The sequence below is a fragment of the Phasianus colchicus genome, chromosome 12 (genome assembly GCF_987193195.1).
Source record: "Phasianus colchicus chromosome 12, bPhaCol1.hap1.1, whole genome shotgun sequence".
In the NCBI taxonomy this organism is placed as follows: domain Eukaryota; kingdom Metazoa; phylum Chordata; class Aves; order Galliformes; family Phasianidae; genus Phasianus; species Phasianus colchicus.
Window position 1 is genome coordinate 13,727,759 of NC_143447.1, and position 27,485 is coordinate 13,755,243.

General features: G+C 44.9%; 1 protein-coding gene across 5 annotated transcripts in view; it reads left to right on the forward strand.

Moving 5' to 3' along the window:
• NTRK3 (neurotrophic receptor tyrosine kinase 3) overlaps nucleotides 1–27,485 on the forward strand; it is a 178,902-nt gene that overhangs the window by 102,377 nt on the left and 49,040 nt on the right. Inside the window, exon 13 of one of the 5 annotated variants that reach the window (XM_031587749.2) lies at nucleotides 16,547–19,044. The exons of the other annotated variants lie outside the window; for them this stretch is intronic. Within the exon in view, the coding sequence (XP_031443609.1) occupies nucleotides 16,547–16,665 (119 nt within the window). The 3' untranslated portion in view covers nucleotides 16,666–19,044. Of the gene's footprint in view, nucleotides 1–16,546; nucleotides 19,045–27,485 lie in introns of those variants that run through there. 5 annotated transcript variants of the gene reach the window in all.

Sequence of the window (27,485 nt, forward strand, 5' to 3'; positions counted from 1 at the left end):
ATTCTCCTAATGGCTCATTGATTGCGTGAATTATGTTGTGGGTTGCATTAAAATAACTTGTGCGTGTGGGTAGAGTTGTGGTACTGATATATATATATATTTTAATCTTGTTTTTAATGAATTTACTGAGCTTATAATGTTGGCTATTGGAACAGTATCATGGGTGCTGCATCTGGGGCAACTCTATGCTTTTGGGGCCTGAAGGATGGGGCCACGATTTGCTGTGGGGTAGCCCTAAATGCACTGGGAGCTCCCTGAATTTGCAAGAAGAATTCATTGTGACTCTTCAATCTAGCCAGGATGGTTTTCAGGTTTAAGACCTAACTCTGAGAGATGTGTTGGGATTCATCATGGTCAGATATGAGCTGTCTTCTGGTTAGAAGACTGAAGGCTTTCATTCTCTGTTCATTGTCCAGTTAAATTGCAATTCCTGATTAAAAATATCTGCTGTTGTTTAGAAGTCAGGATAGGTTTGCATAACAGCATTCACAGCAGGAATGTTTTTGGTAGTGCTGCCCTGTGGGACAAGAAGCACAACCCAGGATCCAGCAGTGAAGCTCTGCATCAGGAGAGGCTATGAAATAACTAATTTGAGTGCAGATTTTTGGCTAAACTGACCAAAATGCCCTGTTTGGTTCTGAAAGGTGCAGAAAGACCCACAAAAAAGACATTCTTCTTCAGTCTTATTGAACCCAGTGTGATGTTCCAAAGTGAGCTGAGCACTCCGAGAACTCAGCAAACCCATCTGCACATGGAGCTGATGCAAAATTTGTGTGTGAGTGTCTTGAGGTGAAAAGTACATCGACTTCATGGCACGTACAGATTGCTCTAGATGCCTGGGCTTGTCTCCCGTTAGGTGGGGGGTTATTGCACAATCCATTTCAGATTCCTGCACGCTTGTTCCTAACCAGACAGCAAGTTACCTAACGCTGAATCTTGTTTAAATCTGCTTTGCAGGCCCTCTCTCCCTGTATCTACATGAACAGATCTATTTTAGAAACAGGAATAAACCCAGACTCATTGAGAGAGTGAAAATATCTCTGTGTACCAATGTAGTTAATGTGGCATGCAGTACTGCAACTGGGGATGATCTGCAGCATGGTATAGGCTCAGCTTTGCCTGTCATTGGTTCCAAGTTCATTTTCGTGCTGATACTGGTGCTCTAAAGCAGTCATGGGTCTGTGGAAACGTCACACCTTTCTTTCAGCCCTACTAACCTATTTTTTCTCAATGATTTGGAGCGCCGAGCGTGAAGGGTAACATACCTACATAAATATATATATATATATGCATTTGCATGTAAATATATATATATGTGTATTTAAATATATATATATATATATTTTATCTATTTCAAATGTACAGTTTTATATCAGTTGGGCACCTGCTCTAATCTTGCTAATATATTTTAACAAGTTTTACATTATCCTGCCCTGCCATGACACCTGCTTTTTCCCCATTGTGAGAGAGGGTTTTTTTTTCCTCCTGAATAATATCTCTTAAATTCAGGATGAGCAGTCTCTCTGGCTCCTGTAAGAGCGACTGGGAGAGGAGGCATCTAAGTCTCCTAAGAACCTATGGCAAATTTGCAATTAGAAGAAAACACTGGAATGAAATGACTTCAGCCCTTGTCTCCCTTCCCCCAGCCCTCTACCTCTCTCTTGCAGGATTAAGCTGAGCTAATCCTCAGATGAGCAAGATCTTTGGGAAAGCAAAGCAGCAAAGTAAAACCAAGGGAGGGGAATGAAAAATCCTTCACACTCAACACTAATAAGGAAATTACTGGTGTCCTACATTATGAATTGGATGAATTTTTAATGGTTAGAAATGCAGTTGATTTATAATGCATCCATCCTGGGCTGCAGGGCCAGTTGCCAGCTAATAAATAAATGGTAGGCCCTTTGTATTAAAAGTATCAGTCATTTTACATCTCTGCACTGTAATTGATGTGGAGCATTGAGCAAGGGGAGATGATGGGCACCATGTGTGTGCCAAAGCAAAGGACCTTATGTTTTAAGACATACCTGAGGTTCTCAGCCCACTCTCCAAGCCTTCTCTTGGACCACAGGTTCTGCTCCACCCCATTGCTCACGATCCGAAGCTAAAAAGACATAAAGGGCTTGGCAGAGATCTCCATGACTTTGAAATGGTTGCTTTAAGCCTTGCTCAGGGCTGTGTTTAGTTTATCTTATGGATGGGGCGTGCCATAAACTCATCTAGTGCTTGATCTACAAGTTGGCAACACTGCCTATGGCAGGGGGTTGAAACTAGATGGTGTTTGAGGGGTTAGATACCCAAGCCATTCAACAATTATGATCGTATGCTTTAGGGCAGGTTTACCCCTGGGGAGCCAGAGAAGTTCCAGCTGAGATTGCTACCCAAGGCTCCTTTTGTACATGCAGAAGGATGGGATGCTTTGGTCTGCCATAGGTGAGGAACTTTGCTGAGGATGAGGGAGGTAGCTCGGTGGTACTGGATACCAGCACAGCTCAGAGGCAGATATCGGTGTGAGATCATACGAATCCCACCACAAATGTTCACAGTGAGGGCTGTGTTAAAAATAAATCCTGGGCCAATTCCAGAGATGGGGTGAGACTGTTCTCATGCCAGATCCCAGCAGAGCCCAAATGTCAGGGGAACCAGGGTAAGAGCACAGCAGGCAGCTGAGTATTTGAGGAATGGGGTTTATTTTCCCCTATTATTAAAGGAAGAAATGGACCTGGCATCTTGCCCTTCACTATTTCCCAGAAAGATGCGTTTATGCTTCCAGCCCAACAAGATGCTGCCAAGCATCTTCACCTCCATTTTATGGTTGAGGAGAGGGAAGACACTGATTTGCTCGAGGTCACACCAGGTTGCTGACAGCGAGTGGTCTGGCCCATTCTTAGCTTGCTGGACCATGTTGCATGGATGAGCTGCCACCTGATGTTCTTTCTCAGCCAGTCTTGTGCAGAGTGAAGTCAGGAGGTTGGATGGTCAATCTAGTTCTTGAAGCTGTCATCTATATATAATAATCCAACATTCTGGTGGGATTCTTTCTTTTCACTTTCATGGGGCCTATGCTACGGTGTAACATGTTTCTGTTAGCTAATTCTTTAGTTAATCAATTAAGAAACCATTATTTCCCTAGGATATTTGCTGGCCTCACTGCGTCTGGGCATTGCCTCCTCCCCTGCTTGTTGGAGTGATGCAGAGCTGGGAGGGAAAGCAGTTATTTTTTACCTTGGCTTTATTTCCTTGCTGATGGAGTTGAGTGGGGAGCTTGGGATAGGAGCTTTGCTGCCCAAGGAAAGCACTGCTTTCCAAGATAGACTTTCATCTTGACCTGGAGGAAGGAAGCGCTTATTGGCTTGCTTATTATATTTCCCCATGGTAGCATAAATACTATATCCATGATAGATATGGATCTTATGAATGATATAGAGATTTGACTAAGTAATAGCTGTGCTCTTTTTAATACAAAAGATCCTCGGCATCAAGTAGTATTAATGATCTGTTTTGACATGGTCTCTGCAGAGGATAATTGCAACCCCCATTTCCATGAGAATTTGAGAAACTGGGGGGAGAAATCCTAATGTGTTCATCCCCTGTTTCCTTTGGGACACTCCAGAAAGAGTATCCTGTCTGCTGGTTTTTTTTTCCCAGTCTTCCCTTGGCCCTCCAAGGATATGAAGGCTGAGTGAGTTCTGGGAAAACAAATCCCTTCCGTGGGCAGGCAGTGCAGGGCTATCAGAGGAGACAACTTCTGGAGAAAATGTAGTACAAAGATCCTAGCAGCTCCCTGTGGTCACTAACAGTTCTCTGGACATTTCTGGAAGAGAAAAGTGATTAGTTACAGCGATATGGCTGAATGCAGGTAGACATAATGATATTCTGTGTCTCTGCTGATGCGCGGCTGATTTCTTTTCACTAGCTTTAATTTGAAGTTCTCCTCTCCACCTGCTCTCCAAAACCCTTGTGCAGCCTTGCTGCTGTGTGCTGTCAAACAGGTGGTTGCCTTATTACGAGAAATCCTCTCTCAAGTCCACTCGTTAGTGCCTCAGAATCCTTTGGAACGAATTTAAGACATTAATAAGTATTAACACTTAATACTTTCCAGCTACATCACTGCAGGGGGCGGAGTAGCGTGACAGCCATTGCAGGATGCACTGCAGTTCATTTTGTGTGTGGCTGTTTGCAAGAAGCAGTACCTGTGCTGCCTTTCCCTGTAGGTGTGCTGGGTGCCAGCACTACAGCTGCAGAGCTGGAAGGCCTGTAAATTAGTGGAGCTGTCGGAGAAGGTTATGAATGCTTTTTCAATTTATTTTTTTTCCTCCCAAACACAGCATCTCAAGCCTTGAATCAGGCTGTTAACCTTTTTCATCCTTCTCTTTCTAGCCACATTCATCTTTGAAGATGTTTCCTTCTTGCACCATTACCCTTTTAACAGGAATGTGGTCAAGGAAGACATGAGGACTCTCTACCCACCCTGTGTCCATGTTCTTGCATTGGGGATAAGGGCAGGAATGTCTTGCTGTCCTCTCTGGGCTGTGTTGAACAGAGAACGTGGGCTCAGGTGTTTCTTTGCAAAGGGGATGGGTAGCTCATTAACACTCTGTGCCCTGCAGATAACTTCTATTGATCATCAGCTGCTTAATCACAAACTCTATCACAGTTTGCTTCGATTACTCTTTTCCATTTCGTCATCTCTGGAGAATCAACCTGACTAAAGTTAATGTACTCGTTACGCAGTTGGGAAACCACTGCTGCAGATTGATATGTAAAACTTAGGATTTAGGAAGGGCTGCGTCCTCTCTCCTTCACATAACAGCATGACTGTATTGAGTGCGTATTCCTCATCTTGTTGGGGTGGAACAGGCAATGGGAGAGTTGTGCTGAGCTAGGCTTTGACCTGCCTGGATAGCAGGCTTACCTCTCATGTCATGTGGAGCTTGGGCTCTACATCATAGGATGAGAGGTAACGGCCTACAAGTTGCACCAGGGGAGGTTCAGGTTGGGTATTAGGAAAAATTTATTGTCCCAGTGACCAGTGATGCAGTGGCACAGGCTGCACGTGGAAGTGGTGGAGTCATCATCCCTGGAGATGTTTAAGAACTGAGAGGATGTGGCACTGAGGGATGTGGGCATGGTGGGGGTGGGCTGGCAGTTAGACTGGGCGATCTTAGTAGTCTTTTCCAACCCTAATGATTCTGTGACCTAGATCTTCCCAGTTCCAGCATGGTGAACACCAAAAGCCAGAGACCCCATCTCGTAGGTGGGTGTTCTGTGAAATTCTGTTTGAATTGAAGCATCTTTATGGATTTGCCTCTGCTGGTGTTCATTTAGGAACTGGGTGATGAAGACTTTCCTATGGGAGAGTGAGTGCTCAGGATAGGGCATGGGCAGGGCAGTTTGAGAGATGTGAGCTGAGCAATGGAGATTGGAGGGGAGCTGGGTGCCAAGCCACGATGGCAAAGTCTGCACAGCTGGACCATGCATTCCTTTTTTATTTTCTGATGACATGTGCAATATATATATAAACACAGAACCGGAGACTTAAAGCCAATGTAGGATGCTAAGTCCCCTATCAAAACAGATCATAGCACTCCTGAAATCAGCACCTTGAGTATGCTGCTGCTGGCTATTTTGCTGACACAGTGGGGCCACAGCTGGAAAGCTGCTGTGTGAATAGAGGCTTTACTCTTTTGGAAACTGTTTCTGCCTCTCCAAACTTATCTTGCTTTCTGCTTTTGCTCAATGTTCTGCTATAATTCATTTTCCTTTTGTCTTTTAATACTTGCTGTATAAAACATTTTCCTTGAACCTATACGCAATCAGGGCTAAATATTCTGCACTGCTTATGGTGTTTCAATGACCTAATTTGATTGCAGAGGGTCGTGTCCTGTATAATGTTGTCTCATTTTCTCAGTAGTCGATACAAACTCAATTTTGTTTTCTTTGAAAAGAAAGGAAGTGGGGGCAGGAGCTGAGCATCCCTGACCAAGCGTGTACCTGCAGCTCTTACCTTGTTGCCTGGCTGTAAGACGGCGATGGCACATGTAGTTCAGCCTGAATGGGACCTGCAGGCTCCTTTTTTTCATCCTGCCAGTACTGAAGGGGAGAAAGGATGGAAACTACAGCAAAGAAAGGCCCTCATTTGTAGCTGCTGGCACCTCTGATTTGCCTCAAGGAGTCATTGCAGCAAGCTGGAGCCCTCTTGATGGAGCTTATCTCCGGAGGGGAGGGTTAGCTGTGTCTCCCCGTGGGACTTGGGTGAGTGTTTAGCTTTCTCATTTTGTCTCCAATTAGATGTTTGGTCCTTTGTATCTCCTTGTTTTACCTGCATGCACCGTGCCTGCCTCAAAACCCCTTAACCTTATCTATGAATAGCTCAGAATGGAAAAGGAGGGTCTGGTCTCAATTTGTGAGGCTCATTTGCATGGGAAAAAAAGTGTGCACTTTCAGAAGGGGTGGTCCCCTGGCCCTGCTGGGCTCCTCAGGGCAGCTGTGACAGCTCCATGGAGGCTGAGGTTTGGTGAGCAGTGGCAGGGCTTGCTCATAAACTAGATGTGCTGTGGTGTTTTAGCAGAGCTCTTTCAGAAGAAACTGGTTTTGTAGCAGCTTATAAAGGATGTGTCAGCCCAGTGTTGGGTCTGTAGGAAAAAAAGAACCTGCTTTTGCAAAATGAAAAGTACTTAGCTGTGGGCTTGGGGGCCATCTGTGGCAGCTGGGATTGCTGGTGTGGCAAATTACTCAACTGGTCATTTCATTGCTATTTTTCCCATCGGCCCTGGATTTTTTTCTTGGTTCTCAGGGTATTCTTTTTACACAGCCCTGCCTTCTCCTGTCCAGTTGAGCATTAAATTAAATAGATTCATTGTGGTGAAAGAGCAGGAGTCAGAGAGGCATTGGCAGGCAAAATGAACTGTGATTTTCAGCTTAAGATGCAGGTAGGAGTTAAGTACATGAGTCAATGGTTCTGTGCTCCTGCTGCGGCCACCAACCAGGCTCCCTTGACTTGGGCCAAGGACTTTAGTGGTGGTGAGAAGAGGTCAAGGAGCAGAGTGGTTGAAGCATAGCAGTGATGTGTGTGGCCAGGGCAGGACCAAGAGAGCGTAATCATGAACCTAAGGAGCAGGGAGAGGGGAGTGGGTTGGGCATTGGCCACTTGTGGGATCCTTCTTGGCAGGATACCAGGTTTCCATAGGCCAGTGTCTGGTACAGGCGAGTCAGTGTCCCTGATTTGATCTCCATTTTGGAATATTTAATCAGCGAATCCAGCACAAAGTCTCTTTAAGAAGAGACTGGCACAGAGCAGCTGGATGAGCATTGCAATCAATGTATCTGCTGTGGAATGCTTCCTGCAGAAATATTACATCCTCTCTCATTTACTTGATGATCTTTAGGGTGAATCAATCAAAAGATGCTGCTCACAAATAGTTCAGCCTGTGGTCCTGTGGGTGTCCATTAGAGAGGCATTTGCTCTGTGTTAATGGACCTGTTGATTAACAAACAAACCGTTGCTTTTGAAATAGAAAACTGTTACTTGATAGCAAAGGTTAACATTGGATATTCTACTGCCCCACCTCTCCTACCCTTAATTTACACTGTGCCAACGCTGGGAACTGCTGCAACAAAGCCCAGATCTGAACTACTGGAAATAGAAGCATTCATTTATCACAGGAACAGTTATTGGAGGTGAAAATTTTCAAGGAATCTGGAAAAGCTTGATTCTTTTCTCGGACTCAGCGTGTGATTTTGTCACAGTGTCATGTTCTCTGCACATGTCTTCCTTTAAATGTGATGCCCTCCTGGCCTCTAGCAATGTCTGAGGAAGATCTCTCCATCATTCCCAGCAGCTCCTTGAGGGACCAGGCTTAATTTTTCATCATATCAAAGGCATGAGAGTTTATATTTGTTTCTGTAAAGCCTCCAGTCTACTGGAGCAATTGTATGTCTGTTTCTTTTCTCTATGATGTGGATATTTTGCTAGTCTCCACCTTTTCCAGGTGAAAATTTTCCTGTGTTATGGCATTAGTTCTTGCGTTTTTGACATCAGCATGGTGTGAACCTCAGCACATGGGTGGACATTTTAAGCACCTGCAGATAAGGATGATATCCACCACTTAGAAGACATCCTTATCCATTGGAAAGCCACAGCCATTGCAGATAGGCAGGACGCAAAAGGACTAGAGCTGTCACTGTGCCTTGTGTATAGTTTAGCCTTGCGCTGGTTGTTGCAAGCAGCTGTTGTGCTCCTGCAAAGTGTGTTTGAAACCTTGGTGCTTGGCCAGAGGCTATGGAGACGTCTCCTCCCCTAGACCAGTGGTACCTTATTTAGTTAGCTCCGTTTCTTAATTGCTGCAAACCAGCTCACCCAGAACTGTCCTTCCCGCAGCTGGTGGGAGTCAGAGCGGGGAGGCAGTTAGCAGATTAGGGAAGCAGAGTGAAAACCATTTGGCGTTTCTATCCTGATTCTTCTGGGTGCCTTTAATTAGCATGATTGCTCAGTACGCGATTTTGCCATGTTCTTTAGCTCCCCTGGTTAAAATAATTATTCCCCCAGCTCCTTTTGTTCCAATTCCTGATCGCTTACAAAGTCTCCTGTTAAAAGCCATTAAACCCATAATGTAAAACGAGAGTAATCGCTCGGCAGTGCGTGCTCTTAGCCCCACACGTGTGTGCTCACACGTTTTGTGCCCTGTTCCTCTGCTCCTGCCACGTGCTCCATGCCCACATCCCATGTGTAGCAAGTGGAGGATGTGTCCTGCTGGGGTGACAGGCAGGGCTTCTGCTTTCTGTGTGATGGAGAAAACGACTTATTTTTTACTAATTTTTTACTGGGAGTGGTGAGGCCTTGGCACAGCTGCCCAGATAGTGGTGGGTACCCCATACCTGGAGGTTCACAAGGCCATGAATGGGGTCCTGGGCAGCCTGAGCTGGTAGGAGACAACCAGCCCATGGCAACTGGTTGGAACTGGATGGCCTTTGAGGTTCCTTCCAACCTCAGCCATTCTATGATATGACACAATATGATATTTTTTTTAATAAAGCTGATTCCTTTTGTCTCAAGTATGACATCCTCCAGTGGAAGGAGAACGGGGCTTTGGACAGTTGCATTCCTGGGTGTTCCCATATTAAAATGCGCCCTTGTCCTGAGAGCTCAAACTCTTCTCTGTCCTTCATCTGTGCTGGCATGTGCCAATGACACAAGTGGGACAGATGAGCACAAGGACTCATGCAGAATTATATGGCATGAAGTTGGACTGAAGTGCTTTCAATGCGTTGCTTGTTTATATGACTTCAGGAGAATGACTTATTTGTAGCCCCAAAATGAAGCCGAGTCAAAGATGAGTCTGGCAGTCATGTAGTTTATTAAGCTTGGAACTGATGGCCAGAGCAAGACTTCAGAACTAGATTGTCTGCTGGGAAAACACGGTAGGAAAGGTCTTCCTTCCTCTGAAGGAAATCTCCTAGCTTACAGCAGCTGTGCATTTGGGGATTTGCCCTTCATTTTTGTAAACATGCAGTTCTCTGTCCTCTTAATCTGGTTAAATCAGAGTCCTCAGTATATCCTGGGATGTGTTTAAGGGCTTACCACATACTGGCAGGTACCAAATGTGGTCTTGAAAGAAAGTGTAGAATCAGAGCTCTTTTCTAAAAAGCGTAATTATGCTGTTCTACGACATTTTGGTGCAGCTTGATTTGAGAGGCACCTAATGAGGCAGCTATGAAGAGAAGAAGAGCTGTGGTGGTGGACCTCACTTCCAAAACAATCATCAGAGTACAAGCACTGGAGAAACACAGATGAAGGACAACAATGCATTCAAACACCCTAAAAAATCAGCAAATCCTCATTCCTCAAAGCTTTGTGCTGCTTTTGATTACTTTTTTTGCCCTCATCTCTTCCTCTTCCCATTTACATCTCCTCTAGTGCTCTGTGCCTGCTTGCCTGCTGAGATCTGCGGTTCTCCTCAGTTTCCATCCTCGGTTTGCAAACTATTAAATTAATGTTTTCCGGTGTAAGTTCCTCCTGAAATTTCTGGCTCTTGGGCTTTTATCAGTCCTGGGCTTCCTGGAGGGCAGCTCTGGCCTTTCCAGCTGAAGTGGAGTGTTGCTGGAGCAGATGGCAGAGTAAAGAGACCTGAGCAAGCAAGGATTTATTCTGGGCCATGATTGGCTCCTCTGCCTCCTTTGGTGTTCTGAAGAGCAAAACATCATTGGAATTGCCTGGGCAGGGAAAGTCCCAGCTGCAGATCACAACAACTGCTATTCCCTATCCACTGTGATGCAGCTCCTTAGGTGTCTGTGCTCACGTCTGGCTCCCCCGAGCTCTCCTGTCCCCTTCTAAACCTCAGGTCTCTTAAGGAGGATAGGACCTGGAGCTGGGCTGTTCCCTGCTCCAGTGCTCACCCCATAGCACCGATCCTTCGGAGACCTCAGACAAACCTTGTTCCCTTTCCATGCCACAGTTCTGCCATCTGCATTACGGATATAACAGCTCCTGCCTCCCAAGGGAACAAGCGAGGCATAACAAATTAATGCTTATGAAGAGCTCAACGACAGAAAAGAAGTTTGTAACAAGGCTGTTGCTGTTCTAACTTAGGGCTTCCTTTGCTTGTTGGCTCTTTGATGTGGCGATCAGCGGTACTGGTGGATCAGCTGTACTGTAATTGGAATTAATCAGCTATTACGGAATATGAGCCCGGCTAGATTCTTTCTGAGTGGTTATTCATTTCTGAGCAGATTAGTCAGTAGTTTCAGCATCTCCATGTAAAGTGCTTAAGGTAACTATTGCTATCTGAAGTGGCTGAGGAACAGAGGCGGTGTCAGAGGAATGCAGATACCTGTCAGGCAAAGTGGAAATGAGGAGCTCTTGTAAAGCTGTGCACAGTTCTTAAATTGGCAGCAGTCTGAGGGCTGACTTAAGAAGAAGAAGAAAATAAAAAGAAATTGGCAAAAGAGTATATTTGAAAACCAAAGTGATGAAAATGAGGTATTGTTGGGATCTTTGAAGCCGTGTCCTGTGGGCTTTGTGGAGTGCAGAGACAGAGGCAGTGCATACTTGTGAGAAATGGGGACTGGCAGAGCTAAGGAGAATTGCTGTTCCTCGAAATGCTGAGAAGTATAGAGGAGAAGGCTTGTGGATGTCTCAATGCAGGCGCACAGATGGATAGAGACAAGAGGGTGAGCTGACAACACCCAGGAGATCAGCTGCCCCCAAACTCTCCGCCATCTGGGAACTTGCCTGCAGCTTGTTCTCATGGCTGACCTGTAAACCTCAGAGTTTTGCCACTCATATTTGCATGGCTATGGATGTCATGACGAACAGAACAAGGCATCCTCTTTGCTGAGGAACCTTCTATGACCATTTACAATTTAAATGAGGTGAGGCGAAGCTCTGTACGCCATGGGCGAAATTGCTGGGTGCCCAGTCCTTCCCCCTTCCCTGGTCCTCTTACAAGTAATTCCACATACTTTGGCTTCAATCTAATGAAAACAAAACTGAGGAGGCCCAACTGATCTGGCTGCTTTCCATCATGCAGTGGGCCTCCAAGTGGCTTTAAATAGCTGCACCTCTGTGCAGTCTGGAAAAAAAGCATTGGCTGTACCTCTGGACAGGGAAGGAAGCTTCACTTCAAATCTCAGGGCATCTCAAATGGTACAGCAGACATAAAAATAGCCTTTTTTATTTTGCCATTGGTCTTAAGTAGATTTTTTAATATTTTCCCTTTTATATATATATGTGTGTATATATATATATATATATATATATTTTAATATCCTGATAAGCACTTTTCCACTTTGGGGCTTCTCCTGTGGGGATTCGGTGGGGAATCTTGGAGCTCTGCCTCCCGAGCTATCAGGCTACAACATTTAGTATCTTGGAACTACTCCATTCATGAAGGAGTTCCAGAGAAAACAAACTTGTGATCCCAGCTAATATGGAAAGGGCTCACATTATCGGCAGCAACAGAAATGCTACAGACGCCGGAATTCCTCCAACCAAAGGTTTAATGAGTCCTTCATAGTCTTACAGAGTTCATCCCATGAAAATCCATGTATACTTTTCTCAAGAAACATTGTTCAGCCATTGAATATCTCACAGTATTCTTCTACCCCTTCCTCTGCTTCAGTTAAGCATGAGAGAAACTTGTGTGGGAGTGGGATCTTCTGGATCCATTTGCTCTTGTTTGCAGCCCATCTCTTCCTTTTCCTGACCTCAAAAACAAATGCAGTGCCTCAGTCCTCATGATTTTGGCTTGTGAAGAAGACAAGAACCACAAACTGTAGGTAGAGCTCCATTGAGCGCATTCCAGGAGGTCTCCAATGCTATGAGGTCTCAATGATCCAAGTGGGAGACTCTTGCATTTGAGGTTAAACCATAGAAAATAAACGATACAAGGTGAGCTGCTGTGGATAGGGATGAGGATCCTGTTTCCATGAAAATGAACAACCAGAAGTATTTCCATAGCTCTCACTTCTCTGTGAATTCTAGGAGAGTTGTTGTCTACTTGAAGACCTGCTTGAGATCTGTGTGTTGGTGTGAAGCTTATCTGGCTACATTTTCTTGCCTTTCTCTGCCGTCAGCAGTGCTGGGCTGGTGCAAATGTGAGGAGGGCCAGGCCCTTTGACTTCACCTTGGATTGCAGAGGAGATGATGTGCTTATCTCCAACTGAGGGTACTGGGGAAAACCCCTGTGACCTGTTTGTTGTGGCAAGCCTCAGTCTGAGTTGCTTTTTGGCCTGTTATTTATTGGACAGGAGAAAGAAAGAGGATTTTGTATCCTAGCCCTGCAGATGAACCCATCCATGACAGGAAACCTGGATCACTGTGTTGCCTTCCCCCTAAGTACAGATGTATCTGTCCTGGCTTTGGCTGGCTGGATAGTTGTTTCCTTCACTCGGGATGTGGGCCAGGCTTAATGGTTTTCATGCCTCCTTTGATGCTTTTCATACTTAATATCTGTGCAGAGAGAAAGATAAAATGTGCAGTGGTGTTGGACTCTCCTATTGCTTTTTCTTTAAATCATAAATTCTGCTGTTACATAGAAGAGAGATCAAAGCTTTGTCGCTCTGTCTGGACAGCAGTGTTATGTTTGGCCAGCTTATTACCCCGCTTTGCTATTTTTACTTAACCCATTTTTGCCAGGCATTGTATGACATCCCGTTGCTTTCCTCATCTGTTCCCACAGCAATTTATGCTGCTGTTTTAGTAACAGTTTACATTCATGGGTTTCAAAACGGGGCTGCACTGCTCCTCCTGCATTGGTGGATGGCACTGCCGTGAATTGTGCGTCGTTTCTTTGTCATTCTCTTGCCTTCCCATGTCGTGATTCCTGGTGCTCTTCACATGTGGCTGGAGCAATCTTGCATCTCAAAAGCTATAGAAGCATGGTATATTTGAATGGTCACAGCGTTACTGGAAAGTAAGCAGTGATGGCAAGGTGAAATCATCTGTCTTGTTTCCTTAGTTTAGCTCGCAGTGAAGGCAGAGTGTTCCTAGCAAGGCACTGTCCACAGGCTGCACTGGGTATGTGCATGGGGCAGAGAGGCTGAGACCCATTATCCAGGGTTGGGAAACTCGAGACAGCTCTGGAGGACTAAGTGGATGGCCAGGGTTGAAGACAAAAACGGATTGCATGGTTCGGTTGCCTTCAATCTTCTTGTCCTTTCATTGCCACATCTCCCAGCTTGCTTAGAGAAATGCCCCATCTGCCCCTTCCATCTCAAGCTGTTAGAGCTGCACATCAAAACTGAGCTCATTCCTCCTTCCCCATTCTCCAGCACTCTCCATACATTTACTCCACTACCATATCACAGCTATTAGGAAAGACAGAGAGTATCAAGTTTTGATATAAAAATGGTCTCACTAAGACAGGGAGAAGCGTAAAGTTTAATCTCTCAAACCCTCCCCAGTTTTATAGATCTTTGAAGACACTTTTGCTTTGAATCTACTGTGTTGTTTTTTGTTTGTTTGTTTATTTTCACCTCCTCGCTATTTCCAGGCTTTTATATTGGAGCATCCCTCCAAATCTACACCCAACATTAAAGATAATGGGTTTTTTTCTCCCAATTTTGAACTGGGCACTGACAAATGTGAAACTTCACAGGAGAAATAGAAAAATAGAAGTAGTTTCTAAGATTTTTCCAACCTTCCAAAAAGGTGAAATCTTTTTTTTTTTTTTTTCCCCCCCACTTTGGGGAGATTAAAAAAAAAAAAAAGAAAAAGAAAAAGAAAAATATTATTTATGAAATTTTCAAGCTACTATTTCATGTACTAATAGCTTTGATGGTAGAAAGATGACATCTGTCATTGCAGAATCCAAACTCTGAACCTGTTGAGATTCACCCATTCTCACCCTGGACATCTTAGTGAACATCATTCATCTCACATCTGTCAATGAATACATAAATGTAGCAAGAGCCTTGTTGGTTTCTGCTCCATACAAGAGAATGGGTTTGAAGGTAGCAGTACAGTATGGGAGAAAGCAGTGAGAAAAAAAAAATTAGAGAAGAAGCATGTTTTTGTTCAGATACTTTGGGAATTTGAATAAATCAGAAGGAGAAAATACCCAAATGACCAATGCTGCATTGTTTTCCCAAGTCAGCAGTATGTACATTCAGCCCCCTAGCTTCAGAAATGTAGGCTATCCTCCTGACACATCCCTTGTTGTCCCTCGCTAGCTGCTGCATGTCACTTATGGGATAAACTCCACTCCAGTCCCACTCTACAAAGACCTTGCTGTCAACGAAGGTCCCTGCAGCTGGGATTTGGAGCACAGTGCTGACAAAGAGGAAAGCCCTCGGCATTCCCAGCCTCAAGTTTTGCTGATCTTTCACATGTCCCTTTGCCGAGGCTGTCTGTCCCCAGAGGGCTTTTAGGTTTTTTTTGCACATGGTCCAGCAGAAGTGGAATTGCCTTAATTTAGCAGAGCTGAGAAATGCAAAGAAAATAAAGCAGATAGGAGTGCTCCTTTGAGATACTCAGTATTGTTAAGTATAGACTTTCCCAGCTATCCTTTGGTGACCATAAAGTATATTTATATGATGAAAAAAAACAAAACAGGATAAATAGTGAATTTCAGGGATGTCATGTTTATTTGTCTCCCAGTGAGTCTGATAAGAAATGGACTAGTTTACATACACTTTTCCAAGCATCAGCACTTTAAACTCTGTTTTGGCTCTGAGAGTTGAGCTAGGCTCTTTCTCACCACTAGTGATATTTCAGCACTTGGAATGTGCCTATGAATTTTGTTTATGACACATGAACCGAAGTTGAGCCTTTCTTATTTTCCCCTGGGGATCAGTCCCTCGGGGCCACTAAGAATAACAGATAGTTTCCCCCAAACAATTTTAAACAGTACCAAGTGAAACAAACAGCTCTTATCTGTCTGCATCCTCAGGTTCATCGCAAGATGTATATGTCTGATGAGCAGATGGAATAAGACTGTACAGAAAAGAAATAATAGAAGAAATAGGAGAAAAAAAATAAAAAAACCAGAAAAAAGGCTGTCTGATTTAGTTTGGCTTTCTGTTCCTGGCCTAGCAGAAGGCACTATTGAGATCAATTCGCAGCACATCTAGGCAGCTTCACACTGCTCTAGTGATGCCAGTCAGTTAACTGACCTGACTTGCTGAATGTCCTGTGACCATAAGATGGAACAGGAACATTTTAGAGACTCTAGAGCAATTATGTAACCAAGACATCCCATTAATTTTCTTGGAAAAGTCCTTTGGGACCTTAAGAAGTTAGGACAGATTACGGCAGTCCCAAGGCTCCTGCCGTGCATGTCTTGGTCCTGGCAACACAGCGGCTCTATATTGAGGATGACCTTCAGTGACATTACACCAATTCCTGCCAAGTCTCATCCCAGTCCCCTGGGATGGGCTCAGCTGTAGAAATTCTACCACCAACAGGTGTCTGAGAAAGTAATATTAAAACTGTTGAGCTGGCTCCTGAAGATAAATGTGAGACTTTTCTCCTGGAAACTACCAGGATTTTGTACAAAACAAAAAAGAGGTAGTAAGCAGAGGTTCACACCAGGAAGAAGAGGCTAAGAAATTCTATGGGTTTTATGAGAGTCAGGTCTCCTCAGAACACATTTCTCAGGAATATTAAGCAACACACTAAATAAATTACTAAAGAAGGGTAGATCTAGGAAGGTTCCTCCATTTTCCTCAATCCCTGCCTAGTGGAAAGATGGACTAGGTAGGAAACAGAACTTTTCCACCCATGATTAGTGGAAACCTCTGGAAGAGATTTGTTCCCAATTCTCCATCCAGACTGCTTGCATGTCCCTTATCCTCAGAGCACTTGTGCCTGCATGCAGCAGGAGGAATGAATGCCTGGTCTTGATGGAAAGAGAGAGCGAGACAGCCCTGCCCGGAGAGGGTGTTTTGGCTTTAATTTAACTGCAGCCATTTGCTGGTTATTCATTTGATTCTTTTTTAATAATTACATGTGTGTCGATATCTCTCTCTTTTTTTCTAGTTTTGCTCTTTTTTATTTTTTCGTTTACTTTATTTTGCTTTTTTCTTTTTTCTGTTTTTTTTCCCCCTTTAGGTTTCAGAGAAATTATGTTGAATCCAATAAGCCTCCCTGGACATTCCAAACCTCTTAACCAAGGCATTTATGTTGAGGATGTCAGTGTTTATTTCAGCAAAGGACGTCATGGCTTTTAAAAACTCCTTAAAAGTCCCTGTTCTGATGTCAAGTTTATAGGCTGTGCCCTCAAAATTGGTGGGAAGCAGTAAGCGTGGTCTGTATGGATTGAGGTCTCCTCCTAATAGGACTCTACAGCCCTGCCTGTACACACGTTAAAGCCAACTGAAACTGTGGTTTTCTGTCACCAGATAACAGGGTTGTTCTTTTCCTCCAATGGTCGCTGTGTTCGTTAAATATTCCTGCAAGGCACAACAGCAGCAATGAGAGCAAATAAAGAAAATTAAACTCGATTGAGAGGAGTCATCCTAATAACACAGTAAATAATTGTACTTTTTGCTTTAAAATAAAACACAAAACAAAACCAACCAAGCCAACCAAACTGACATCTTTAGTCATGTCCTCCCTGCTTGGAGTTTTCCTTGTAAGCTTGTGTCTTCGCACCACCCAGTGAATGCCGCCATCACCTCTTACTGTGGCACCGCGATGGGAGCTCTCCCAGAGCGATGAGGCGGGAGCTTGGAAGAACCTAAAGCAGAACGAAGACTTTTGGTAAGAGCAAAGGCAGCCCCGCTCCCAGTCCTTGCACAGAAATTAATGTCGGAAGGAATGATAAACGGAAAGAAAAATCTTACTTCTCTGACAGGAAGAGAATGTGGTTATCTTTGAAGTGCACATATTCTAGGAGGCTTTTTTTTTGTCTGTCTGTCTGTCTGTGTGTGTTAGAGCAGCGCGTTGGATCTGACTATTTCGTTGTCGTGCTCTGGTCTCTCCCTGCTGCTTGAATGATGAGCTTTATCTGAGGAGGTGCCTGGACTTCCCGCGTGGATGGAGAATCCATAGCGCAGGAGGGTCCGCGTCCTTGCCAGGACTAGGGCAGTAAGCAAAGTGGAAAAGCATATCAGACGCACGCAGTTGCTGGATCTTTTCCAGCCCCATTTAGCTCTATCCTGTATTTCTACCCATGTAGAGATTGATTGTAACCCAGTCACATTCCCAGAACGATCAGCTTGAGACAGACTGACTCAAGGGGAGGAAAAATAAGTATTCTGTTGCTTCTTCTGTGGCATAAACAGGAATATCAATCCTGTTCTCTGGCCAATATTCGTATTCTCTCCCCCTCTCCCTTCCCACTTTTGTCTTACTTCATCCAAAGCCTCTCAGATGGAAAAATAAACCCTTTGATCCTGTTCTCAAGAGAAGCCAGCTGCCCTTGTAGCAACTTGCAGGGCTTTCCTTCAACTCTCTGGATGTCACGTGTATGGGGAAATACAGATTTGCTCATGCGTATCAGTGAAAATCTATAAGCAAAGCAGATTTTCTCAAAAGGAAAAAAACAGAAAAACAAAACCTCTTGAAAGCTGCAGGCTTGGCCAGATCTTTTCCTGAGAGAAGTATTGAACCAGGAGCTTGCTCACCAGCCACTCTGCTTTGCTTGCCTTCTCGATGGCCCAAGATGACCTTATGACCAGAGATGTCACCATATCACCAGCCCAGAAGGGTTGCTGCCACTGGAAAGAATCACAGTCCTCATCCACCAGAACTGGGGAGAAGCCTCAGAATGGGATGTTCTGCCTCATCCTGCCTTTACAGGTGACCTGCATGAACCACCCTGGGGACAGCCAGGAGGTTTCATTATCAGCTTTCCCGTAAGGATGTCCCTGGGAACATTCCATTCTCTTGCTTCTTTTCCTGGTTCGCTCACGTAAAAAGGTAAAGTGCAATAGAAGAGTACAGGAGAAACGGTGGCAGATTGCTTTAAGTTAACGGACATGCCTTATGGGGGCATCTACGTTACGACGAGGAGGCCCGGTTCAGGTTGGACCACTTCACAAACCATGACCAAACTCCAACGACGTTTCCAGCCTGCACCGAAGCCGGAAACGCAAGAGGTGCACTGAGAGAGGACCTGTGGCCATTTATTTACATTGCGATTCTGCACACGGAGCGAGGAGGAGCTTCCCGAAGCAGATCTCTGGGTGCTTTGTCCAAACTGAACTTCCCAATTGCTGGGAGTCATCCATCTGACCGGGGGATGCCTCGTCCGTCTGAGCTGTCTCCTCTCCCTAGCACTGTTCAGGGGACTCTGCTCTCAACTGTGTGTATCAGCCGTAGAGACACATCCGTGGGCCTGAACCAGAAGCCTATATCTGAACACCCTAGCAGAGGAAGGGTTGAATTTTGCAGCTCAGGTTCCATCTCTGCTTAGAAGAAATCCTCCGAACCGTACAGCATAATTTAAAGCAGTTCTCCCCACTGTGATCAGTGTCTCAATTTGTTTAACACCAGTTACAGTCTCTGGTTCCTCACTGCTGAAAACAGAAGCCAGTCATGGCTGTTTGTGATTGGTGGCTTTAAGTAGCAAGTCTAAGGATGTTGTTTCTTTTTTCTGTTGTTGTTTTTTTTCTTTTCTTTTCTTTTTCTTTCTTTCTTTTTTTTTTTTTTTACATTTTATTTTATTTTTAATTATTGTACATCATTACCTCATTTTCCGTCAATGCGACTCCTCCATCTTTGAGCATTCTTATCTTGCCATAACTATCATCCTGTGCTAATGGGAAATGGGACGGTCCCTTTTCACAGAGACTATAGGGGTGTTCAATGTCTAGTTTCTTAATAAACACTTTATTTTCTAACGAAACAGCTGCATCAGGCCTCTTCTTTGAAGACAAAATAAATAAATATTCAGAACGACACGTCCCATAGTCCACTTCTTCATGAGATGTCCCATGTCTGGGGAGTCTGGTTTGTTTGCATCTTCAGGGTGGGGCTGTGGGGGTGGGATTTGTGGCTCTGATGTGGATGTTGCTCAGGTGTAGCTCTTTGCTCTTCCTGTCTCTCTGCTGCTGATCTCAGTTGACAACACGTTGGTTCTCGTAGCTCAGAATGGTCATGTCCACAGAGTGAAGGTGGTACTGCTGGGAGATGGTGTTCAGGTTTGCCAGCGCAGATTTCTGCACTCAGTGGAAAGTGTTTTATTAGGAGCCTCATCTCTCAGGGTTCTTGGCATTAAAAGGTCACTGCAGTGTGCATTTCAGGATGTGCTGGTGCTGCTTGGCTATGAAGATGTCCCTCTTGTTTTGCACTAGGAAGGATGCTTGTGATGTAGAGTCAGAGGGGAACAGATGAGTGGTTCCTCCTTGGAAGTTCACATAAGGATGGTTGGATGCTCCAATAGAGAAGAGCTGTTCTGCAGCTTGCATGGCTTGGCTCAGTCTTAGTGGCTGTGTCTTAGTATTGTTAACAGGATACGTTATTTATGTGATTTAAAGCTTCTGCACCAGCCTGCAGGTAACTGTGGGCACAAGGCTGGGGGCATGTTTGAGCTGATGTTGGTAGATGGTGCTGGAACACTCATAGAAAAGCTGGTGAGAATTTTGATGAGAAAGTTAAAAACGTGTTCCGGCATCTTTCTGTTGCTGTAACTTCCTGGAGTGAATTCCAAGCAAGTGTCTCAGAATGACACTGTGAGTGAATTTCTGCTTGCCTTCGCCTTCTAATGAGAATGTCTCTAGAAGTGACTGGGCGTTGTTCACAGGATTAGTGATGGCTGAGATCTTTATCTTCTCAGGGTTTCTACAATGCCTGGGACGAATGGTTGTTTCCTGACAAATGACATGGGCTGGCCAGCTGAGCTGCATTGGATGTCATCTCTGTTTCCCCCTCCTTTCTGAGCTCTGGGAAGCAAACAGGTGATGAAAGCTCTGCATTATCCTCCAATTACTCCAGGGTCTATTATCAGGTTTCCCAGCCCAGCAGCATTGTGCACAAAGGCTTGATTAGCTAACTAGTTGGGCTGCTGATGTGGTCAGCCTTAGTCCAACTTGCTTTGTATTTCAGGGCAACTGATTCCTTGTGTATGAGTTCCCATGATGTTTTTATTGCTACCAGTTCCTGGGGAGCTAGCATAACTATGTTCCAGAGCTCTAATGTATTATGGAGGGATTGGACACTTCTTTCTCTTTGTTTTTGCTTCTTGGTCATCTCTGTTACCTGATGTACTCATGTTCTTTGAGGTAGCGAGACCATGAGTTGATATTGCTGTTCTGCTCTCCTTTTCTACTTTGTGGCTCTGAACTATTTACAGTGCTTATTACTGAATGAGTTTGGGTGCTGGTTTGGTAGGATGCAGGCAGTGGTGCATATCAGCCCCTCCTGTAAATGACAGCCCTGTCTTCCCAGCTCTTGCACAGTGTGGAAGCTGCAGGTGATCAGGCAGAGAAGTGATGTGTTGTTTCTTTGTGTTCCTCTAATAACATGGAGTTATGACTTTATACCTGAACTGAGTGTGGTGGGCACAGGACAATTCTGGCACAATAATACTCTGCACAAAGGAGGTAATGTGCTTTGGACTTGGATTTGCTGCAGAGGAGTGTTTGGTATGTGTCATAATGAAGGTTTTTATCAAGGTATTTTGGTCCTGCTGTGTGTTGTGAGTCTCCATAGCTGCTCATTCCAGCTGCACAGGATGAGCCTTGATGTTCTTTGCTGCTCTTTTGTTTACTTCAATGTGTGTTTACAGAGTCAGCCCTTCCTTCCCAAGAGTCTGGAACCCCTTTTGAAGGTGGTCAATCTCACTATCACAAGGTCTTTAGCTTTCCCAGCATTTGTCTGTGCCATGCTGGGTTGTGAAAGGAGAGGACAGCGGGACAGAGGTCCCAGGAGACAGTTGGACAGTTGGAAGAAAGTGCTTCTGCCATTTCAGCAGTGCATCACCATTCTGCTCTGATCTGCACCTGGAGCAAGCTGCAGATCCTCAGGGTTAAGCCTGGGCATTAGCAGAGGATAAGGAGGCCTAGACACAGTAGTAAAGCCAAAAAACACAGGTCTGGATGAGCAGTGGGAAGAGAGCATGCAAGAAATCAATACTGTGTGACTTTATTTTTGTTTAACATTTGGAAGTGCTTCTGGTGGGGTTTAGGCAATAAGCTGAAGAGTCCTTATTAACTGTGTATTTACCAGTGCCTACAGGCCCTGATCTTTTGGCAGAAAAAGTTAAGAAGCTGTGGGAAAATAAACACCTCCACTTTGAAGGGAGAAAAACGTGATGGAAGACCACAATGCACACAACTGGAAAAGGTGTTTTGTCTGGTGCAGCAATGTATCTTCCTCTCCTGTCATGGTGCATTTTGCTTTGCCTTTTTTTTTTTTTTTAAAACTTGGTTTCCCTGATGTCCTTCCACCCTCTCCTTGTGACAGACAGGCTCCTTGGTGGTGTCAACCACTGGCCTGGTGTGGCCAGGCTCTGCATCAAAGCATTGGTCTCCAGCAGCCTGAGCTTCTCGCACTGCAGGGCTGTATGACAGGCCATAGGACACCCTGCCCCATGTCCATACAGTGGGGAATCGCGTAAATTCAACCCATGACCAGCTTGAACTTGACCCCCAGAAAACAACAGAGGAAATCCAGAAAAAAAGTTCATTTGTCCAATGTGGATTCTTTTATGTTTCTAAAAGTGCAATTTCTGCAAAGCAGCACCAAGAAGGTGAGTGATGTGTGATACCCTCTTTGGTGCTCTCTTCTCCTTAGCCCTGTATGCTAATGGGACAAATGGGAAAGATGCATCTTGGGCACAGGATTGCAAATATGCTGCCTCTGCTTCTGCTGGGAGATCAGTTTGGTTGCTTCAGTTCTTGATGTCAGTCTTCAGTTCTTATTTTCACCTCCTTTGATGGACCACAGCAGTTTTGGGGGTTGTTTGTCCATCTTCCTTGTTGGGATTTGATAATTGGCTTCTAGAGAATTGGTAAGTGCCTGCTCCTATTGAAATGAGTAAAGAAACAAAAAGCAATGTTTACTGGTGCTTTTCAAAACAGGGTTTCGAGGTGGAGTAATGTCTTTGAGTTTGTCAAGTTAAGAATTGGGATAAATCCCAAACCAACTCCCTGTGCTGGTAAATAGATGCGAGATGATTTCTTAGCTAAGAGAAGATGATGGTCTCCAGCAGTGAAGCAAAGTGCAAGTCAACTGTAGTACTAATTTTGAACTTGCGAGTGTAACTGCTGACTAATCAGCAAGAATAAATTTGGGTTGTTCTCTACAAAGCATAGCGATTTGTTCCAAGCACTGGTTAAGTGATTTGCACTGCTGCTACAGAGTCATTTGTGACCTGTTCCTGATTTCTGCAGATAAGATGGCTTCTTGTAAGGAGTTGCCTATGATTTCAGACTATTTGGCATTTTTCCTCCAAGGTTTTGCTTCAGACATTCATGTTGTGAGACAGGCTGACTGGTGCCACCTTTGCTCACAGGTTGGTTAAGTGAATGTTTGACAGGCAGCCCGGAAGGTGACATGCAGAGGTGCTCTTCTGTAATCCTGTATTTGGGGTTGTCCTTACCCCTGTGTTTCCATTTCGTACCTTGGGACAGGTACCAACCCACCAGGCCTGTTTGCTGGAAGAGAAACTTACTGCTCCCTGTGGCAATTGGAATAGTTACAAGCTTGTTTTCAGAGCAAGGAGCCTTCATGGCTCCAGCCTGGTTTTTGGGAGCAGTCTTTGATCTGTGCATGGGTCTCCACCTGCACATGGCAGAGAGCTGCTGCCAGAGGTCAGCCTCTTCCTGAGAAGGCAGAAACAGCCAGACTGGAGTCGTATTAGGCTCAGTGGACTGCCAGGAAGTCTGAAGGAGCTAATAGTGATCAGGTCATTATCTTAAGTGAGTGAGAGGTGTGTCCAGGCTTTTTATTAAGATAATTGATGTGGGGGCAGGGATATACACAGTCTGTTTTGAGGAGGCAATTGAGAACATGTGATACAACAGAGAAGGCACTCATGGTCTTCCCAGCTGATGCTCTGCTTGTGTCTAGGATCTGGTCCAGCAGGGGTTCAGCCCTTGGTGCCAATAGGCAGGATTTAAAGTGATATCAGGCTTTTCATTTTGCTGCATCAGTTCCCAGCAATGTTTGGGGATCATAGGAGCTGCTGTGCACAGCACAGCATGGTAGTGCCTGGTTCAGTCCCCTTAGTGTAGTGAAAGTGGCTGCAGGTTTGATTTGTGCTTCCTGAGACACATTTGCTCATTGACTGATGCTAGAGGGGGTTGCAAATTTAGGAGTGTTTAAGCTCCAATCCTGTACTCAGCGCTGCTAGAACTCCAGAGATACACAGCCCCCCAAACCATCACATCTCACAGTGCACAGATGTTACAGGCGACTGAGAAAGGATTCACTTAAAGACAGGTAAGTGCCAATTTTTCTCCTCCCAGGGAGCTATTGTACGTGATACACTGAATTCAGACCTCTAGAAGGAATTATTTTGATGGATCTGGTCTAAATGCATAAAGGATAACTGCCTGCATGAGATGGTATCAGTGAGAAACTGTCAGTCCCTGCTCAGGGACTGGATGGGGTTCTTCTGGCTGGAAATGCTGCAGATCCACCATTGGTGGAGGTCTGAAAACCAAAAGAGCAAAGTGCTGTTGGAGGAGGCTGGGGTTAACCTTCAGAAGAAGACAGCAAACTTCCTGCCAATGTATCTTGGATGAAAATATTGCTCTGTGACTTGCAGGTTGTGTTTAATCCTGTTAATAACAGAGGGGACTCCTGAGAGTTGGGTTCTGTTCTGTGTATGTCCTTAAGCACTCTTACGTGACTGTAGAGCGTGAAGTATCTAATCTTGTGCCAAATGTCCTTCCCCAGAACCAGTGGTGCTGGCCTGAGCCTCAGAGAACATGGGCAAATTGATACTTAGTTTTGCAAAGGAAGGAGAATATCTCTCACCAAAAATAGCAGAGACCTTGAGGAAGTAAAGAAGACTCCTGAGCATTTGATGGGAATCCCTGCATGAGTAAGGAATGACAACGTCCCTTATAAAGAAGGAGTTATCTAAGAGTCCAAACAGCAAGAATGAGCAGTACTGGTGAGCTGTAGATGCAACACAAACTTTGCTCCTTGATCCTAACAGAACCACTGAAAAACTATTTGGATGATCCCTCTAATGACCTTTTGGGACTGGTCTGTGCATTAGCTTATGACACACTGAAGCTCAGGTTTGCCAGCTGTCAGATCCATCAACATTGGGAGGAGTCATTGGTTGGAAAGGAGGGTACCTTGGCACTACATCCTTGGAGTTTCCTGAAGTAATATTCATGTCTGGAGATCTGAGTCAATGTTTGCTGGTCTTGGAGCAGGGTTGTGTGTATGTCTGTTTCTGCATGCACATTAGGAATTAAATATTGTTAACAGAAATGTTGTATGGGGTTTCCAAGAGAAGAGACACCATTGGTAAATGAGATCATCTGCCCAAGGCAGAGAACTGGAAGTCAGGATGGTGAAGTCCTCAGTGGATTAATGTGACATCAAGGTAAGTTTCTGCTGCAGCTTCCCCTCCTGTAGTCTTGCATAAAACCTTTAATCCCTTGTAGTGCACTGGTGGTATTTGTACACTTGCTGCTGAGGATGGAGGAGATCCTGGCTCAGAGTCATTATTCAAGTGTGCAGTTCTTGAGACCCTTAGCAGCAAGCACATCCCTGTGTCACAGAGACAGAGCTGAGCTCTTCCACAGTTCAGCTTCAAGCTCAGAGCAGCTTCTGGGTCCAGAAAGAAGCAGGAAGCCATGAGGGTCCTTTCCCAAGGGAGATCCCAGCCCAAGCGCAGGCATCAAACACACTGCTCCCTCGCAACCCCTGAATAAAGACTTTTCTTCTAGGAATAAGAATTATATATATATTTTAAGGTTCCATGAATCATTCATATCCCAAGGATGAAATCCAGCATCAGAACTGAGGAAAGGCTGAGGGTCTGAGGCAAGGAACCTTCCATTATTTATTGTACTAAATTTTGACCTGCTAGCACCTTATCCTCCTGATTCTGATTTTGCTTTGGGAAACCCTCCCTCCTCTTAAAGACAGTGTAATTAAAGTACTTCCCTATTTTCAGTAGACAAATCTAATCTGCTGTGCCACTTGTTTTACTGCTTGTTGGTTGGTCTTTAATGAAGTAAAGAGTATGTACTAGTGAGTATATGAGAGCACAGCAGGGCTGCCAGGCACATGGGCTTGGATGGAGAATGAAGCTTGGTGGTTCCTGGCAGTCAAGTGGTCGTAGCACAGAAAGCATCTACTGTTTCTTGGATGGAGGCTGATGCCAATGACTAAATCCAGAGTGTTGCTGCGTAGCACTGGTTTGTGGTGTCCTGACCTTTTGGCAAAAAGAAATATTGAAGATAACCAATATCTCAGCACTAGAACTCAGAGTCAAAAAAGTGAAAGCTTGGATGGCAGAGGGACTGGTTGGTTGGTTTGTGTATTTATTTTCTGTTTCAAATAGTAATCTAAGAGAAGGGCTGGAAGTTGAGATTTAATTTTATAAAACTTTGGTTTCCCTATCTCAGTTATATTTCTGTAAGAATTTAGGCCCTGTCTACCCTGATTAAATGGCTGAATGGTGCATGACAACAACAGGATGCTGTTGTATTGCTGTGTTACTGCCTATTTAATTACTGTGACCAGTTCATTGGTAAGAGTAACATTATTATTGCTGAGGGATGGAGACACCTTCCTTTTCCATCACTACATGGCTCCAGGGCTGGTAGGATGCAGCTTTGGCAGCAAGGTGAGATAAAGAGAACGTTTATTTGCTGCCCTTCATTTGTGCCAGCCCAAGAGCTTATGAGGCCACAGTCTAACCCAGGTTGTTAGTGTGATCCAAGTTAAAAATAACCCCTCTTCCACCCCTGCTTCCTCCAAGGTTGTTTTTTACCTGGAGGATTTCAGGGCACAGCTTTGCCAAACTGCAGTGACAGCACGAGGCAGGGGAGTGCGGACGCGGGCATCCGTGGGGATGGGGTGGTTTCAGCATGAGAGCTGGCAGCGTGCAGCGAGTGCTGAGACAGCCAAGTAGGCTGCTGCAAAGACTGGGAGAGAAGTGGTGGGGAAAGTTGTGCTCTTCCTAAAGATTTTATTTTTTAATAGAGAAACCTTTCGGGCTCCTTTCAATTCATAATAAAGAGCCGGTTGAAAAGGAGAGGGCAAATGAAGACAGTGAGGCTTGCAAACTTCCTTTAAAGTTGGAAGGTCACCTTTAAAAATGGATGAATGCAGTGTTTGGAGGAAGCTCGGAGGCAGTAGGCCTGGGGTTCAGCTGTAGAACAGGAGGCTGAACAAAGATGAAAAGAATCCAATAGGGATCTAGGAACAGCCACAGAGATGCTAAGGCCTGTGATAGGCTGCATGGAGGGTGTGTTTAAGGGTTGTTCTCTGCCCTCCCTCTCAAAGCTGCTGCTGTGCTTGGGGATGTAGAGGGAAGGAGCAAATTCAGTACCAGAGCCCAGAGCCAGTGGGGCTGTGGAGTGCATGGGTTGGGCTGTGTGTATGCTGAAATGTGGAATAAAACAAAGGCATGGCCTGCCCGTTCTGCATTTAGGGATGCTGTGTAACCCTGAGGTGCCTGCTTCCATTTGTGCTGAGTTTTCACCTCTCCCGAGGCTCCTCAGGGAGTGAGAAAAGGGTAGTCACAGCAGGGGTCCTGGTAATGCTGGTTGGACAAAGAGCTTTTGGGCTGCGTTTTGGTTTCCCACCTCTTGCTACTTTGGGACTTTAGTGAGCTGGTGACAGTTGAGGCAAGACCGCCATGTTGTCTACCCATATCCCACCTCGTGCTAGAGGCCGACCTACTGCTAAATACTTGACATCCTCAATGAACTGCCTGAGAAAGAATGTACCTGAGAAAGAGGTACCTTTGTAATCAGTAGTCAGTAAGACTTGCTATGGCTTAGGCTATAGTATGGTGGCCGTTCTCAGAAGGGGAAACTGAGACACAGGATGTTGCCATCTCCAAGATGATGCCTGCAGGAGCACATGGGAGTGCATGGCCAGGCAGGAACAAGGCATGGCACTGTGA